General features: G+C 39.4%; 1 protein-coding gene across 1 annotated transcript in view; it reads right to left on the bottom strand.

Annotated features, from left to right (window-relative positions):
* Nucleotides 1-18,320, bottom strand: part of FCHO2 (FCH and mu domain containing endocytic adaptor 2) — a 68,652-nt gene that overhangs the window by 11,916 nt on the left and 38,416 nt on the right. The window contains exons 9-16 of the mRNA XM_035099544.2: nucleotides 14,340-14,384; nucleotides 12,676-12,745; nucleotides 11,774-11,798; nucleotides 6,248-6,302; nucleotides 5,439-5,617; nucleotides 3,970-3,981; nucleotides 3,067-3,091; nucleotides 974-1,016 (exon numbers count right to left, since the gene is read on the bottom strand). Of these exons, the coding sequence (XP_034955435.1) occupies nucleotides 974-1,016; nucleotides 3,067-3,091; nucleotides 3,970-3,981; nucleotides 5,439-5,617; nucleotides 6,248-6,302; nucleotides 11,774-11,798; nucleotides 12,676-12,745; nucleotides 14,340-14,384 (454 nt within the window). The remainder of the gene's footprint in view (nucleotides 1-973; nucleotides 1,017-3,066; nucleotides 3,092-3,969; nucleotides 3,982-5,438; nucleotides 5,618-6,247; nucleotides 6,303-11,773; nucleotides 11,799-12,675; nucleotides 12,746-14,339; nucleotides 14,385-18,320) is intronic.

Below are 18,320 nucleotides of genomic sequence, written 5' to 3'. Positions count from 1 at the left end.
TTGAAATTTGCTATACTATATTTTTTTTATTTGGAAAAAGCAGATGGAATGAAACCCCTTCTGTAAGCATCTGAATCAAATTCTGTCACAAACCTGTTTTATTTGACTTTTAAAAAAACCTTCTGATTCAGATAGAACAAAATACATTTTACACACAATAATTATGGGCCAGATTCAACTAACTGCCCCCCCCAAGTTCCATTAGTACAATTGGGGTTCCCCTGCTTCCACTACGTGTCCCCTGCACCCCCAAATTTACTCAGGAGGGGCAGGAGAACTCCTGAAACAATGCATGGGGGGGGGAGAGGGCAGTTCATTCCCCCAGACAAGCAGAAAAGCTTGCACTGACAAAGCAATCTGTTTAGCACTCCATTGAAGAACTTCCTATAGACTGGCAGATTCCTAAGGTTTCTGATTGAGCTTTAAGACTGCATAAGAGCAGCACTTCAGGGTGGGGATGGAATCATGTATGCCTAGCAAGTTAATTGATTATTTTTGGCCTTGGTCTGCAACCATGCTATTATTTTTTCCAATATGGCCTTGTAGAATATAGGTTGACGTTAAGGCTTTTTTTTTACTTAGGGATAATAAAAATATTTTGGCTTATGATAGCAAGAAAGTGATTTATATTCTTCTGGCAGATCATATATAAAATTTCAGATGCAAAGCTATGTACACTGTATTTATGCTACAGGTAATTATCAAATTTTCATCTTAATTGTTTTATTCTGAAAACATTATATATCATATGATATGAGCACAAATTAAAAGGGGAGTCAGGTAAGCAGCCAAAGTGAAGGATGGAAAAATAAATAAATGCAGAAATTAATCTTCTGGAGTCCCAAGCAGCCCACACCTAAACCGTCACATCAGAACTGAACACTGAACATAGGAATCTGGGGGGGGGGGGAGCCCTTCAAACAAATATTCAGTGACTCTTCAAATAAAAATAAATGTCGAATGTGAAACTTACTCATTAGATGAAGCAGAAAGCTTTGATTTTGTTAATTCTTCACCTAAAAGATATTATGACAATTGAAAGCCATGACATTTAATTAACAAAATCAGCCAGCTTTATATAAGAAATGTTTTAAATGGCAAAGATGCAATAAAAAACAACTCAAACACTGACACGAAGTGTAAATGCATCACAGTATGAATCTTCTGCTTTTGTCAAAAGTGTTTATAACAAAAATTGATGTGCGAGAAGGAATCCAGGAAGGACATGGGTGTGGGCGGACATCAAATGCCTGCTTAAACGGAATCAGTTTGTTGGTTTTTAAGATGTATAGTTTTTAATGTTTCGAATGCATTTTATAAATGTTGAGAGGCTCTTTGAAGACTCCAATTTTTTAAAAAACAGGATATGAATAGAAAAATAAATAGGAAGCGAGTTTTGCAAGATGCTGATTTCAGAATAGTTTACAATATTCTTCACAGACTATGGCTTGGGTTCTAATTTGCTCTTCTACTCATGTAAGAAGACGGTTGATTTTTGCAACAACTTCTCTCCATCTATAGCCCCCTGCACCATTCTCAAGAGACTTCCAGCTCTCAAAAACAGATTTTCAGAGGTGCATTGGAAACAGGCCTGTGGGAAAACCCTGATTTGTGAACATGTTCAGAAGGAAATTTGGGGTACAAGCCTGTCTTTGCAGTTAATGGTTAATAACTTGTATTAAATCAGTAAGTATTTAATAGGTATTTAAACCCTTAAGCAAATGTAGAGAGAGACATGTTTTTACAATCAAGCACATATGTACACAATGCTGACAAAGTAACTCTTAGTATTCAAATAACTAATTCCTGACAAATTCCTATTTGGAAGTCACTTCTATATGGGAACATGTAGATCACTCTGTCATGTGGCAACCTGGCAATTGCAAAGGTTCCCTAGCTCCTACTCACCCCATTAAGGAACTAGTGTACTTGTATGATTGCCCTAATGGGGAAATAGCAGCTGAAAATAGCACGGGGGATTAACCTGTAGTTCCTCAGGCTTCAGTCCTGATTCTGAATGCCCCACTCCAAAATTAAAAAGCTGGGAGATCACAACTCTCTAATGTTTTTGCTTTTAGCACCAAGCTAGATAAGTCTTCTTTGAGCACCACCAGCACACAGGAGAGGAGCTTTGTCACATATTTTATACACATTGCTCCAATGAAGGCTAGTTCTTTTAACAGCAAGTACAAACTGTCACTATATCCTATAAGGTTTTAGAAAAGTTTAACAGGACAAATATATTATTCCTTTTTGAAGTTGGAAGTGCTATTAGAAATAGCTTACAGGACAATCCAAATCCTGGTTGAGCAGCAGCGGGGCATGGTGGAGTAACAGAGACATCACCACAGCTCCATCACGTGTGCTGCCAGGGAGAAAAGGCAAAGGAGCAACAACTGGGCCCATGTTGGGCCAGATGCCATCAAGTGACATCAGTGAGGTTAAGGATCAGGTAGATCCCAGCATGAGCCAGCCCCACCCTGGAACACCCTTGTTTTGGAGCTGTGAGCTACTGCCCCAGGGGATCCCACCGTACTTCTGCCCATCCAGCAAATGGAATGAAGAGCTCCATGCTAGCAGTTACTCTGTGGGTGGAGGCTGGCAGGGGTGCCTGAAGGAACATCTCCACCAAATCCATTCTCACCAGGGGGAGTTGGACTGCAGCCTAAAGCCTGGCTGCCTGACCCAAAAGCCAGGATGCAAGCACTAAGCTTTAATGTGTAGTACAGTTTCTACTGTCAGTTCCATTAAAACCATCTAATATCACACAGTCATTTTATTAATCAATTTTATTATGGACATATATATATCTATGTTTCGGACAACTACCAAAAGTAGGCAGACTTCTGCATTCTGTAGGTGAGGGCAGGGGGGTGAATTGTCATTAAAGTCATTAATATGGCAGCAGAAAAAAACCTTGATTTAGGACTCCCTGATATCCCACCATATACAACTTTCCATTTACAAGAAACAATTTATACAGGCATGATTTCATGAACAGGAAGTTAAAGTCCAATATAAACATAAGAAAAACTAGATGATGGTCAGCAGTTCACACACACTTACTGGATGAATTCCGTTTCATTTGTGCCTAGATGAAAAATGACAAAGATGAACAATGCTTAGTGAACAAATATTTTCTTCTTAAACTAAAGAGTTGGCAGTTGGAGATAAATTCCAAAGCCACCACTAGCTATTAGGCTTAGTACCTCTAACAGGCAAAGTAACTGGTAGAGACAGGTAGTGAAATATTGGTTAGATCTTCTGGAGATTAAGTTTGCAATCTGTGGTAAAATTAACCGATGGTGGCTTTTCACGATATGGCCATCCCATTCTATGCAGACTGCCTAAAACTGCTGGAATGTGATGACTGCTCTCTATTGCAAGCCGATACTTTATGCCACTTAAATTGGTCCTCTTCCTTTTTTTTCATGACTAAGGCTGAATACTGTTGGCAGATGTTTTTAAGGCCAAGCAGCTACTACTCTGCATTTTCTTGAAATAATTTGTGTGCACATTAGTAGCCATGTGGGAGCAGCTTCAAATGGCTTCTGCTTAGGCATCAAATTGTGATGCCACCCTGAGAAATCTGTGCTAGGCTGATATGAAAGTACAGTAAATTACTGATCAAGAGCAGCTAAGGAAGCAAAATGCAGTTTTTTTGTTTTTGTTTTTTTAAAAGGTGCTCATATGAAATTGACATAGTGCCCCAAATTCAGATGATTGTCATGGGGACCACACTGCTCCACAACAGGCAGCCACTTGTCCCCTTGTCCCTGACCTCACACAGTATAAGGTCAGGGGCCAATTGCCTCTAACGCTTCAAAGTGTCTTGGAAGTGCAGCAAAAAAGTAAGCTTGAAGTTCACCACCATGAAACACACATATGCACACACTCAAAACAATCACCAGCCCACACAGCTAAGTTTTCATTAGGAGTAAACTATGGTAAATATAATTTAATACTTACAGGACTATGTCTCTGATGTCAGCATACAAAATAAAATAGGGAAAACATAATTACATACAATTTGGTCAAGTTAAATGTACTACTGTATTCCCCTCCCCACAACTTTGAATCTTGAAGCATCAAGCCATAATGTTAATGTAATAAAAAAGCCCAAGTGTAAAATATAATTTTAACATTTTAAAGAAAAAGGCAAGAATCCTGATGGTGTGGTCTGAATGGTACCAACTGTTTATTGGAGATCTCAAACACCAAAATACTGAGTCACTAGTTGCATATTTGTATCCATCTTTATCTAGAGCTGGGTGTGTGTGCTAACTTATGGCCCTCTGATGATGTTGGACTAAAAGTCCCATCACCCAACCAGTAGCCATGCTGATGGGTATTAGAGCCCAACCGCTGATCTAGAACAGGGGTAGTCAACCTTTTTATACCTACTGCCCACTAATGCATCTTTCTTGATGGTAAAATTTCCTTACTGCCCACCAGTGCTCAATGGAAGGAGGATTCAGCTTATACCGTAGAACCCCCTACCGCCCACCTAGAATCCTGAAATGCCCACTAGTGGGCAGTAGGGACCAGGTTGACAACCCCTGATCTAGAATGACCTTTTCACAAAGGAAACAACACAAAAAACTAGAAAAAGTTCAGATTTGACACACAAATAGTTAAAATGGATGTGTACTGGATTATATAGAAATGTTCTTAAATGAGACATTTTAAACCAGTGTTTCTCAAATTTGGTTCCCTACTGTTGTTGGACTACAACTTCCATCATCCCTGATCATTGGTCCCGCTAGCTAGGGATGATGGGAATTGTAGTCCAACAGCTGGGGACCGAAGTTAGAGAAACACTGTTTTAAACCCTTCTCCCTAATCTTTTGAGAAACATACTCCATCTCATAATAGCAGCAGATACTCCAGTGTCTTAACTTCATATATATACTGGCAGCATCTCTGCTCTTGCTCCAAAGCCCTGGTATACCACATTCCAAAAATCCATCCTTTTATCATTTGTAATATATAACTTATTAAATGTAGGCAATTAAGTGGGTGGCGCTGTGGGTTAAACCACAGAGCCTAGTGCTTGAGGATCAGAAGGCCGGCGGTTCAAATCCCTGCGACGGGGTGAGCTCCCGTTGCCCGGTCCCAGCTCCTGCCAACCAAGCAGTTCAAAAGCACATCAAAGTGCAAGTAGATAAATAGGTACCACTCTGGCGGAAAGGTAAACAGAGTTTCCGTGTGCTGCTCTGATTCGCCAGAAGCGGCTTAGTCATGCTGGCCACATGACCCAGAAGCTGTATGCCGGCTCCCTCGGCCAATAAAGCGAGATGAGCGCCGCAACCCCAGAGTCGTCCGTGACTGGACCTAATGGTCAGGGGTCCCTTTAGCTTTACGCTAAAATTGTTGGTTTTAAAGTACTATTTACCAATTGTGCCTGATATACTAAATATTGTGCTCAGGTTACTTACAGATATAGCTGGTGAAAGTGTGATGTTCCCTATTGATTCTTTTAATTCATCCAGTGAAGGCATTGTATAATGAGAACTACTATTTGCCTGTACAGGCTTAATTTCCACATGGAACTTCCTTGGTTCATCATCTTCAGAGTCAGAATCACTTGAAGAATAGAAGTGGTTCTCTTTGGTATGTTATTTGCAGTTAAGGTGAACGTCATGAAGTTAATCACATAATGACTAATAGCATTGCTATATGCATACACACAAACACAGAATAACTGCTAGTTAATAAGTTGCTAAACAGGATTTTTAAGACCCACAAAAATCACTGATATTAGTCCTTTACATATTCATAAAGCTTTGTGAAGAGATTGTACACAACCAGGGCAACCAAAATTATACAGAGGCTGGAGCAACTTCCCTATGAGGAAAGGTTACAACATTTGTGACTTTCTAGTTTAGAAAACAATATAACATGCAGATTGTGGAAAAAGCAGATAGTTTTCTCTTCATCTGTCATAATAGAACCCAGGGTTATCCAATGAACCATAATGGTGAGATACACAGAAAACTGTGATGGATTTAACAGGTGATTAGATAAAGTTATGGAAGATAAGGTTATCAGTGGCCACTAGTAGCAGTTGCTGCAGATCACAAGCAAGAGAATGCTATCAAGTATGCACACATATTGCTTGTCAGCATCTCTTAGGCATCTGGTTAGCTACTAAATGAACAAAATGCTGGACTAGATTGGCCTTTGACATGGATCCAGCAGGGCTCATGCTCTATGTTCATAATTAAGCATTACAATAAAAGGATATTCTGACTAGCTTCTGGTTTAATGCTATAACCTTCATCATCAACATCCGGAATGTTCTGGAAAGAAAACAGGTAACTTATTAGATGACCATCACTATCAAAATATTTCCCAATAGATGTCAAGGCAAGCAAAATGTATTGTTGATTATCTTTAAGCCTGTTTATGAAAGCAGCAGTGCTTATGTCATCAGAACTTCAAGCCACGAGTTCAGAGGAATCAGGTTACTCATAATTTGGTACTTTACAAGTCTTATAACATTCACAGTTCATTTTGTACAATTGGGGAATCAAAACTGGGGGATAAACCTAGCTAGAGAGTCTGGAGAAAAAAGAAACTCTTGCAAATCTATGTCCAAAACACTGTCCACTGAACTGGACACAATATACCACATGCATGAACCTATTAGTGAAGCTATTTCCCCCCTTACAACACTTAAAACAAGAGATAGCTGACCAATCAAGCATAGGAATTACATACTGTACTCCAGAAAGAATTTATGACCTATTATTCCTGCTTTCATAACCTTGACATACTACACTGCAGCTTTTGATTATTGTTCTAATATTGCACCTGGTATAGACTACTGCCAGCCGCCAGAAACCTACAATACTGTTGCAAGATCAGCACTGGTTTGTTACAACCTACCAGGAACAGTTACGGCATTTTCATATGTTGCTCTTAACAGCAATGCTAAATTAAGGTGTGCACCAGGAACAGATGGCTTCTCTATGGGTTTCATTCCCAATTAAGTGCACACAATAGCAGCACAAATGGCATTTTCAATTACTTTTCTTTCATCTTTGACTTTCAGGAAGCCCTGAACACCTTTTAGAAGTAATGTAGTATTTGCTATTTTACACTGCTTTACTATTTTATGCACACTATTCAACCTTCTGAAAGAAATTTTAAATACATTTTAAAAACCTCATTTAGGGTTTAGAATGGGTGGAATTAAGCTAATATACAGTAAGATAACCTGTAACCCCCAAAGCCTCTCAATTTAGGTTTGAGTATGTACAGATATGAGCAGGGGTCGGCAAGGTTTACCTCGCCTGGGCCGGTTCACTCCTGCGGAGATCGCTCCATGGGCGAAGCGATTTCCGGTGTCTGTGCAGATGCAATTTCCAGTGCCAAGGAAGTGAGTCCCCGCTCTGCGCTGCGCTGGTTTAGCACAGCACGGGGGGAGGGGGGCTCGCTGAGCAGGTGGCTCGGTTGGGGGGGTGGCTTGTGGGCCATTTAAATGACCCCCATGGGCCACAGGTTGCCGACCCCCTGGATGTGAGGCTCTCATAATGAAAATGCCAATGCACCATCACAATGCCCAGAAATTTTACAAATGTAATAAACTCTGCGTGCATTGGCAGGTTCAGAGAAGCAATCAGGATCTGCTGCTTGTAGTACCTCAATGTGAAAAGCAGTTCCTTCTGCTGCATCGTAATGGTACTTTTTGGTCAAGAACAGACAGAGCTATGCCAACTGACATTAGTTTACACAGAATGTTTAATGGGTAAGGCATTCACATGACAGCTTTATTATAGACCCATTAATTATGCTTCTTATGTCCTTTTCCTGAAGATTAGCAATTTTTCACTTTTTATACATTGTAAAACACGTTCTCTTTCTTAGGAGTACAAATTTCTCAACAAATACCAACTTCATAACTGAAACCAGAAAAAATGCATCAGAAAATATTCATCCAGATTATTTAGACAGTTTCTCTTTCAAGAACTTGCACATTTTGCTTTTATAAAGCAACATGATTTAAAAACAGAAAGAGTGGCATCACATGGTTCAATACCTTAGCACTAGTTGTTTAGAATCACGAAGCTTTTGTTATGCTTGACCTCAAGCTAACCATGTTAAATGTCCTAACAAGACTTGACAACAAAGTAAACGGAACAAATACAAATAGCTAGAGGCCATGTGTACATTCTCATACAACCAAAGGACTTCTGAAGTTATATTGTTAAAGTTGGAAAGCTATTATGTTACCTATCATAGCTAAATGCAACAAAGACCATTAAACAAAGACTCTGGATAGCTTGTGACATAAACTGAAGAACAAGGAGCAATATCAAAGCAGCACCAGGTAAGCTGGCTTTTTATGCGAGCGTAAAATGTGGAAAAGGTGGTGGTCCAAAAGCATAGATATTGAGCAGTTGGTTTACAGTACTCTACTGTTGCTATAGTCATACTTATGAAATATCGCTATTTAGGTAAAGAATAGTAACTACAAAATAATAATTTTAAATTATATTTCAGCTTACAAATATCTGCCTTGGTAAGTCCCCTTCAGTGTGACCTAAAACCTTTACTTGCTTATCCAGTGGTAGCCCAGGGGATTCATAACATATTCCCCAGCCTCCTAGGAGCAATACACCCTGCCCACCTGTCAAATTTGGCCTGTAAGACTGATCCTGATAAGGATCGGGTTCCCAGAGTCAAGGAGGTTCCCCACACCTGATCTATTTCATTGTATCTTGGGACCCATGTTTCAAAGGACCAGGTGAATGCCACAGGTGACAAGTAAAGTAACACAATAGGCTACACTGGTAGCAATACAATCACTATTATACCATCTCTGTTGTTGTTTAGTCGTTTAGTCGTGTCCGACTCTTCGTGACCCCATGGACCATAGCACGCCAGGCACTCCTGTCTTGCACTGCCTCCCGCAGTTTGGTCAAACTCATGTTCGTAGCTTCGAGAACACTGTCCAACCATCTCGTCCTCTGTCGTCCCCTTCTCCTAGTGCCCTCCATCTTTCCCAACATCAGGGTCTTTTCCAAGGATTCTTCTCTTCTCATGAGGTGGCCAAAGTATTGGAGCCTCAGCTTCACGATCTGTCCTTCCAGGGAGCACTCAGGGCTGATTTCCTTAAGAATGGATAGGTTTGATCTTCTAGCAGTCCATGGGACTCTCAAGAGTCTCCTCCAGCACCATAATTCAAAAGCATCAATTCTTCGACGATCAGCCTTCTTTATGGTCCAGCTCTCACTTCCATACATCACTACTGGGAAAACCATAGCTTTAACTATACGGACCTTTGTCGGCAAAGTGATGTCTCTGCTTTTTAAGATGCTGTCTAGGTTTGTCATTGCTTTTCTCCCAAGAAGCAGGCGTCTTTTAATTTCGTGACTGCTGTCACCATCTGCAGTGATCAAGGAGCCCAAGAAAGTAAAATCTCTCACTGCCTCCATTTCTTCCCCTTCTATTTGCCAGGAGGTGATGGGACCAGTGGCCATGATCTTGGTTTTTTTGATGTTGAGCTTCAGACCATATTTTGCGCTCTCCTCTTTCACCCTCATTAAAAGGTTCTTTAATTCCTCCTCGCTTTCTGCCATCAAGGTTGTGTCATCTGCATATCTGAGGTTGTTGATATTTCTTCCGGCAATCTTAATTCCGGCTTGGGATTCATCTAGTCCAGCCTTTCGCATGATGAATTCTGCATATAAGTTAAATAAGCAGGGAGACAATATACAACCTTGTCGTACTCCTTTCCCAATTTTGAACCAATCTGTTGTTCCATATCCAGTTCTAACTGTAGCTTCTTGTCCCACATAGAGATTTCTCAGGAGACAGATGAGGTGATCAGGCACTCCCATTTCTTTAAGAACTTGCCATAGTTTGCTGTGGTCGACACAGTCGAAGGCTTTTGCATAGTCAATGAAGCAGAAGTAGACGTTTTTCTGGAACTCTCTAGCTTTCTCCATAATCCAGCGCATGTTTGCTATTTGGTCTCTGGTTCCTCTGCCCTTTCGAAATCCAGCTTGCACTTCTGGGAGTTCTCGGTCCACATACTGCCTAAGCCTGCCTTGTAGAATTTTAAGCATAACCTTGCTAGCGTGTGAAATGAGCGCAATTGTGCGGTAGTTGGAGCATTCTTTGGCACTGCCCTTCTTTGGAATTGGGATGTAGACTGATCTTCTCCAATCCTCTGGCCATTGCTGAGTTTTCCAAACTTGCTGGCATATTGGGTGTAGCACCTTAACAGCATCATCTTTTAGAATTTTAAATAGTTCAGCTGGAATGTCATCACTTCCACTGGCCTTGTTATTAGCAGTGCTTTCTAAGGCCCATTTGACTTCACTCTCCAAGATGTCTGGCTCAAGGTCAGCAACCACACTACCTGGGGTGTACGAGACCTCCATATCTTTCTGGTATAATTCCTCTGTGTATTCCTGCCACCTCTTCTTGATGTCTTCTGCTTCTGTTAGGTCCTTACCACTTTTGTCCTTGATTATGGTAATCTTTGTACGAAATGTTCCTTTCATATCTCCAATTTTCTTGAACAGATCTCTGGTTTTCCCCATTCTATTGTTTTCCTCTATTTCCTCTATACCATCTCTACTAAGGCATTTAAATTGCCTTTGATAAAGACATTGGATTCAAGTGCATTAGAAGAGCAGTGATCAATATTCTAAGATGAGCTCTTTGTTTCCTTCTGCTTCTACACAAGAAAGTCACTATCAACGACAAGTTCAATGCTACATTTTTAAAAACACATGGATATATTTTGAAGATATTTAAAATGAGTCATGCCAGCCAGTTCAAACAATACCAAAAACATTTTCTATTTGAGGACATCTATTTGATGACAGAAAACTGATGGTGGGAAATGCTCTACTTAGTGCTTTTCACGTATTTGTAATATTTGCATAACTTTTGTTATAAAGTGAAGTTTGAAGAATGTTGCCACTTAGTAAAACTGGCATTAAAAAGACTGAGTATATACTGTATGTAACACTTTGAAAATGCTACAGAAAGGAGAGAAAAAATTATGTTTTGGAAACTATGAAGCAGAGTTATTCTTTTGGGGAAGGGCAGAGTGAGTGATCATGCTTGGTGTAGTTTGAAAGGAATATGCCAGACACATTTACACTTGGATTTGTTTCATTAATTATTAAACAACGAGCAACAAAACAAACAAGTCAAAGAGTAAACACTGTAAGTCAACCCCACTTATGTTTCACTCTGTGAATGGCCTAATTCCTGGAATAAACGTATCAGTTTGAGCAACATAAAATCACACAAAAACTTTATCTGCTCGGGCTTCTTGCAACAGTTCAGAAAAAAGCAACTTCGGAATGGGTTTAAAAGAGTAAAAGTTTATTTGACAGATAAACATTTTATATCTGTTTATTTTGTGCTATTTATTATGAGACATTCTCATTTCACAAAATTGTTTAAACAAAATAAACCAAACCCATGAATTTTCTAGGAGGCCTAATACATGGGCTGATAGCTGCCCTTTCTACAGGAAAATTTTCAGATTATTCTGGAAATCCATTCTTTCATTTCAGCCACAGGGAGTTCCACCTTTCTGTCATCTCAAATTAAACACTGATAATATGGCCAAGAGGAACTAGAAATACAAATGATGAAAGGAACACACTATACATAACTTGTTTGAAACTAAAGAAACTAAATACCCTGAGACCCTCGGGTATAGGGCGTTATATAAATTCAATTAACAACAACAACAACAACAAATTTCTTGAATAACTTTAATCAATATAAGAATACTTACAACTGAATCTGCATCTGGACATTCCCTGTTTAAAAAAATAGTGAATTGTTATAATAGTTATGGCTTTTATTTACCAAAATCTCTTCTGATTTTCTAGTTAACATCTCACTAGATACATAGCTGCTTTAGAACACCTTTAAAATCAGGCTATAGTTGTTTAATTTTTCAGGATTCATATATCACTTTTCCATTTCCATATATCAATTTCCATTTTTCAAGTCCATATATCACTTTTCAGGTAAAAGAAAAATGCCCAAGGCAACAAAAATAACAGCAGCAGCAGCTAGCATTAATAAAAGCATACATATATAAATGCACATAAAAAGAAGATAAATTCAGACACTGGGATGCTAGAGTAACAATGTATTTAGCTGCCTATGGAAAATTAGTGAAGTGGCCAGGAGGATTTCCTGGGGGCAAGTAGACACAAGGGCAAAGGTCCTGACAGGAGCCACCATTGATCACACCTCAGAAAATGGTGGGATGCACAGACTGTGAAACTACCATAATGAAGGAGTCACATCCTCAAAATCCTGGCTCTAGTCAGAAGTTTTTCTGATGATGATTCAGGGTGTGACAGTAATGGATGAGAGTAATCCAACCCTAATAAATAGCCATGATCCTCCAAAAATTTGATGCAGCTTGTGCCCTAACCTGACCTAGGGAAAAGCACTCCTAGCCACAGTTGCTACCTAGAATCCATAAAGATTCCCAAACTGTGACCCCCCCACACTTAAAAATTGGGAAAGTGGTTTTTTGGGGTGGGGGCTACATAGGAATTTATTGGTGCATTATCTCTTACAGCATTAATAATAAAATTAAAAAGATATAAATGTTTATGCTTCTATTTTTTAAAAAACCAAACATTAAACAATTTATTAAGAAGTTTGAAACATACTTACACAGATTCTGCATCTTTTCCCTTTTTAATAATCGGTAACCCAAAATGCTTTCTTTTTCTAGGCTTTATCCCTGCAAAGCAGACAATGTGTTGTTAGATGGAAATTAAGATTAAATATTAGTTAACAGAATTTAATTCATTCCACGGGTCTTTTCTTATAACGAAAAATTCGTCTAGTGATTCCCATAGGAATGCATTGAATTTTTTTTGAATTTTTTTTTTGCCCATAGGAACGCATTAATTGAATTTCAATGCATTCCTATGGGAAACCGCGATTCGCTAGACGAATTTATCATAAAACAAATTCGTCTAGCGAGGCAACCTCCGCTCGAAAAATCCTTTCGTTAAGCGGAAATTTCGTTAAGCAGGGCATTCGTTAAGCGAGGCACCACTTTATGAATCTCCAGCAAATAGCTTGAGTTTGTAAATATGGAAATGATCTGTATGCAGAGTGGTCCTTGCACCCTTATGTACAGAAAATGATACTTGACTCAGGCATATCCAGGATGAGATACACTATTGCAGTAAATAACATGAATATATTACGTATCATTTTATATTGTGCATAAGAGAACTACCAATACCACATCTTGTCTTGCCTGGATTGTGTTTTAGTCTGGTCATCCTCAAGTAGTGTATCACTCAAAGTATCTGTTCAGTGCTTCCAGAACATAGTACTATCCCTTTTCATCAGAACCAGCTTAAATGTTATTGGTATATTATTCCAATATGTCATACGTTTTCTCCCCTTTGTTTTATAGAGGTTTCCAAAGTATGGAGGACACGAATGAAACCCAGTGCATCCTAGAGGATAAATTCCATTGTGTGAAGCCATCTTTTCAGACTTTTCTCACAAAAAAGAATCGAACTACTTCAAAACATCAACCCCAATCTTTAGCTCTGCCATTAGATCAAAGGAAGCATCCAAGACACCCTGGCCTATTAACAAGGGCTAACTCCTGGCGAAAGTAATCTACCAGGGCCGCAAAATCTCATGTGCAACAGGACTGGCAAGTATCTAGACCAGGCACCCCCAAACTTTGGCCCTTCAGATGTTTTGGACTAAAATTCCCATCTTCCCCAACCACTGGTCCTGTTTCATTCAGAAAGAATGAGAGAGACCAGTAGGGCTTAGTTTCCACTAAGGTGCTAATAATTGGTCTGGGGACTAAGAAGCAACACTGAAGTATTGAACAGAAGAGGCATGTTTTAGATACAGGGACATTAATATATGACAGGCATCCCCAAACTGTGGTCCTCCAGATGTTTTGGCCTACAACTCCCATGATCCCTAGCTAACAGGACCAGTGGTCAGAGATGATGGGAATTGTAGTCCAAAACATCTGGAGGGCCGAAGTTTGGGGATGCCTGATATATGAGGACATGTTATGTATGCATGTGAGTAAAATTTGCCACTCGCTCACTAATGGGATACTGAAAGTTAGCCAACTTCTCTCTAGCATCTGTGATGGGACCACACTGAGCAAGTTCTGACTCTTAATTGAGACAAAACATAAGCCTGCTGATCATTTCCTGTTATATCAGAAATATATTAACTTCATTTCATCTTAATTAGAGCAAACGACTTCACTTTTAACCCTTTACCCAATGTTCACTACAAATGATGTAAGATTTTGAATGATAAACAATACAAGAAAAACTCACCTTCAACTGCACTGGCTGTATTACACTCTTCAAATTCAATAAGTCCTTTAAACGATGGAAAATCAATGTTATTCTAATGCTGTTTCATGTTTTAATTTATGGAGAAACATTATGCATCAAGACTAGGGCGGCAGTATTTACTCAATCAATTTGTTTGATCAGTGGCTCCCAACCCCCCCCAAAAAAACCTTTAAAATTGCCAAGAAACAGCAATTGAAATGAACTGTGTTTGATGCTGCATATTTTTAAATTGTATTTCAATTGCCTCTTTTATTATTATTTTATTCCATGGACTTCAGACTATAATATAATAAAATACATACATTAGAAGAAAAACCCCCAATAAAAATACAATTTTAAAAATCATACAGCACTAATGCACTGTTATTGTGTCAATTATATGTTGCAGAAGACATCTGCAAAAATACCACCAGTCTGGAGGGGCCTTCTGCCTAAGGTTGGAAAGAACCCCCACCCTTCTCCCAAGGCTGGAGAAGGGCAGAGTCTCGTCCCTCAGACTGCACTTAGCTTTGGCAACAGTGAGAAAATAGTGACATTGATCACTACTTTTCACATGACAGAGGCTTTTTTTTAAAAGGAGAATAGGATTAATGAGAAGCACAAATTTTGGCTGCCTACTGAGACCAGTCAAACCCCTAATGTGATTTCATCTTCTTGAATCTGTAGCTGCTGGACTTTAACTCCCCTCAGTTCCAGCCATCAGACCAAATGGTCAAGGTTTATTATAAAGTGCATTCCAAAAATTGTTTTTTGATCATTTGATTTTAAGTGGCATTCTTTTTTACATACCAAGAACTAGGACAGTGTTTTGACTACAAAAAGAGGCTACTTGTTACAGCACAAGTAGAGACTATATACCGTATATTCCAGCGTATAAGATGATTGGGCGTATAAGATGACCCCCAACTTTTCCAGTTAAAATATAGAGTTTGGGATATACTCGCCATATAATAAATACGACCCGGCGTATAAGACGACCCCCAACTTTTGAGAAGATTTTCCTGGGTTAAAAAGTAGTCTTATACGCAGGAATATACAGTAGATGTCTTTTGTAATACTAACAGAAACTTTTTAGACTATTCTGAAAAGTAAAGTGCAGTTGAGCAACTTTACAAACTGTAAAATTTGTAAACTCAGGAAGTAACATTTTGTAATCCCTTCACAATTTAAGGATAAAATAACACAGTTTAGGCCATTCGAAAGCCGGCAAAATCTACTTTTATGCAATAGGTATCTCAATGAGATTTAAGGGGGGAAATGCCTTCAGGATATAAAATGCTTGTGCTACACATCTTGCCTGGACTGTGCATGCATGTTAGTTTTAGCTGCTTCTCTTTTGAATAAATGTGTGAACAGTGATTATGAAAGAACTGAAATGATGCCTCTTTGTAACATAAAGATGTTAAGACGCATGTAAATATTACTGAATACGATGTGCAGCATATGTATTTTTACTCTGGAATAAAACCCAGTTGTATACACCTTTCTCTTGATTTTTGTCTTAACTGTTTTAACTGATGAGCAGCTCACTAGATTTTGAATTCAGAAAGAGCATAAAACCTATCAATGTGTATTATAAGACAAAAATGTCTTACATACACATACTGCATTTGGCAGAATTATATAGATATACCACACATGAACCTGTTTGTTTGTTTGTTTGTTTGTTTGTGAGACAGGGTTACAGGTAGTTTTTAGATAAGAGTTCTTGTAGACCACTGTATCCAGCCCTTAATGGGACAGCTTTTAAAGCACAAGTACCTACAGACTTACACCCCCACCAAAATGATTTCTAAGTTGAGATCCACATCAATAAATTATGTATTTATTTACAAATCGCCTCGGAAACAACCCACATGATGTACAAACATATGAAAAGAATAAAACAAAACAGCACTAACTGGGCCGTCTTAAGCACCTCTGGCGCCCTGGCACCGTGGTGCAACGGATCCCTCCGGCGCCCCCCGCCCCGTTTCCCAGCGTGGCGGGCAGGCGCAGCTGCATGGCGGAGCAGCCAGCGGGCACAGCTGCGCAGCGCCCCCCTGGTGGGCCGGCGCAGTGGTGCCCTGCGCCACCCAGCCTGGCCGTAGGGCTGGCCCTGAGCACTAATAACATATATACACTAAAAAATGTAGGAGATCAATTAAAGTAAAAATATATTATAACTAAGGAGAAATCATTCCAGAATTACAATCCAACCACAGAGGCAGACCTTCTATGTGTGTTGTCTCACCCTGAATCATGGCAGAGACTGGGAAAAGAGTATACACACAGACACAGAGCACACCAATCTCACGAAATGTATTAGCTGGTATTAGATGAAGCACTCCTCCAGATAATTGGGCCCCAAGACACACAGGGCTCTTAAAACCATCACCAACACCCTGAATTGATCCTGGCAGCATTCAGGCAGCCAGTGCAGAGCTTTTAGGATAGGTGTTAACGTGATCCCATCTGGATATTCCACTTAACAACCTGGCAGCTGCATTCTGCACTAACTGCAATTTCAATAATCCATTTTCAATTTCAATAACCATTTCAATAACCATTTTCAATAATCCAACTGCAAGGTCACTACAACATAGGTTACTGATAGCAGGCTATCTCAGTCCAGGAAAGGTTGTAGCTGTTGAATGAACTAGAGCTGGATATACTGTATGCATTCCTTTGCTACAGAGGTCACCTGTGCTTCTAATGATAGCTATGGCTCAAATACATCTAAGCTACACTGGGGGTGAGTGGGTGCTACCCTATTCTAAATACTCCACCTCCTCAATTTCTAGACTTCATAACTGCTGACCCACAGTACCTCCATCTTATTGGGATTAAATAATAGTTTATTAACCCTCATCTAATTCATCACTGCCTCCAAGCATTAGTTTACCATAGCTATAGATGGAATGGACAGTTGGAGCTGGGCGTCTTCCTGCTCACTAAACCCTGTTACCTCTTCAGCTTCTGACACCTCCTCCTCGCAGTCTGCTCCCTCTTCTCCCTCTGACCACCCACTGTCATCCCACCACCAATACCCTGGCTCGAAGCCTTACTTCCTTGGGGGTTCCCCAACTGGTGCCCCCCCTCTGAATCCAGCCAGTCCACAACAGCGGCCTAAAAGAGGCTTCCTGCCACTGATCTAGTTATACTGATCCGCAGGAAGCCAGAGGAAGTTACATGATCTTAAACATATGGTATTATGTTATAAGAAATATACAGTAAATGCAAATCATATCTTCCATTACCATATAAGGCATATATAGGCTGCATTTTAGATTTTAATATTGTATATTAATCTGTATTTTAATTAATTGTTTTATTTTTTTATGCCTTATTGTAATTTTATTGGTGTTAGCCACCCTGAGCCTGGTTTTGACTGGGGAGGGTGGGGTATAAATAAAAATTTATTATTATTATTATTATTATTATTATTATTATTATTATTATTTAGTATCAGGTGTCTGATGATTGTGCTGTTAACACAATTAAGAAGGATAAACAAACATAGCTGACACCACTTTGACAAATTCAGCTGAACTGGAAATTACACTGATGAAGTAATAGTAGTAAATATAGTATTACATCCAATTCTATTTTGATCTTTTGCATGCTAGACAAATAGTTACCAGTGATGCACTTCATCTCTCAAGAGAGATTAATGAGACAGTAAAAAAACAAAACAAAAAACCCCAGTCATGTCACAGTGTCACCTGCCACCTAATTAATCTGTGAAGTGGCACTAATGGCCTTGAAAACAGTTAAGTGCTTTGTCAACCAGTTAGAGAAAAGTGTCGTGATCAGTCAACTAGTGTGTATTCTGCAGAAATGGATAAGCCAAGCTTGATGAAGACAGCAGCTACACACTCATGTGTCTGAAGGAACTTTAAAAAAAGAAAAAAAGGAATGAAGTGGAAAATACTGTATGTTGGCTATTTAAATAGGAGAGGAGAGAAAAAAGATGTGTGT

This window comes from Zootoca vivipara, chromosome 11, assembly GCF_963506605.1.
Source record: "Zootoca vivipara chromosome 11, rZooViv1.1, whole genome shotgun sequence".
Lineage (NCBI taxonomy): Eukaryota > Metazoa > Chordata > Lepidosauria > Squamata > Lacertidae > Zootoca > Zootoca vivipara.
The sequence above is the reverse complement of the archived record's forward strand: the minus strand, read 5'-3'. Positions and strand labels throughout refer to the sequence as shown.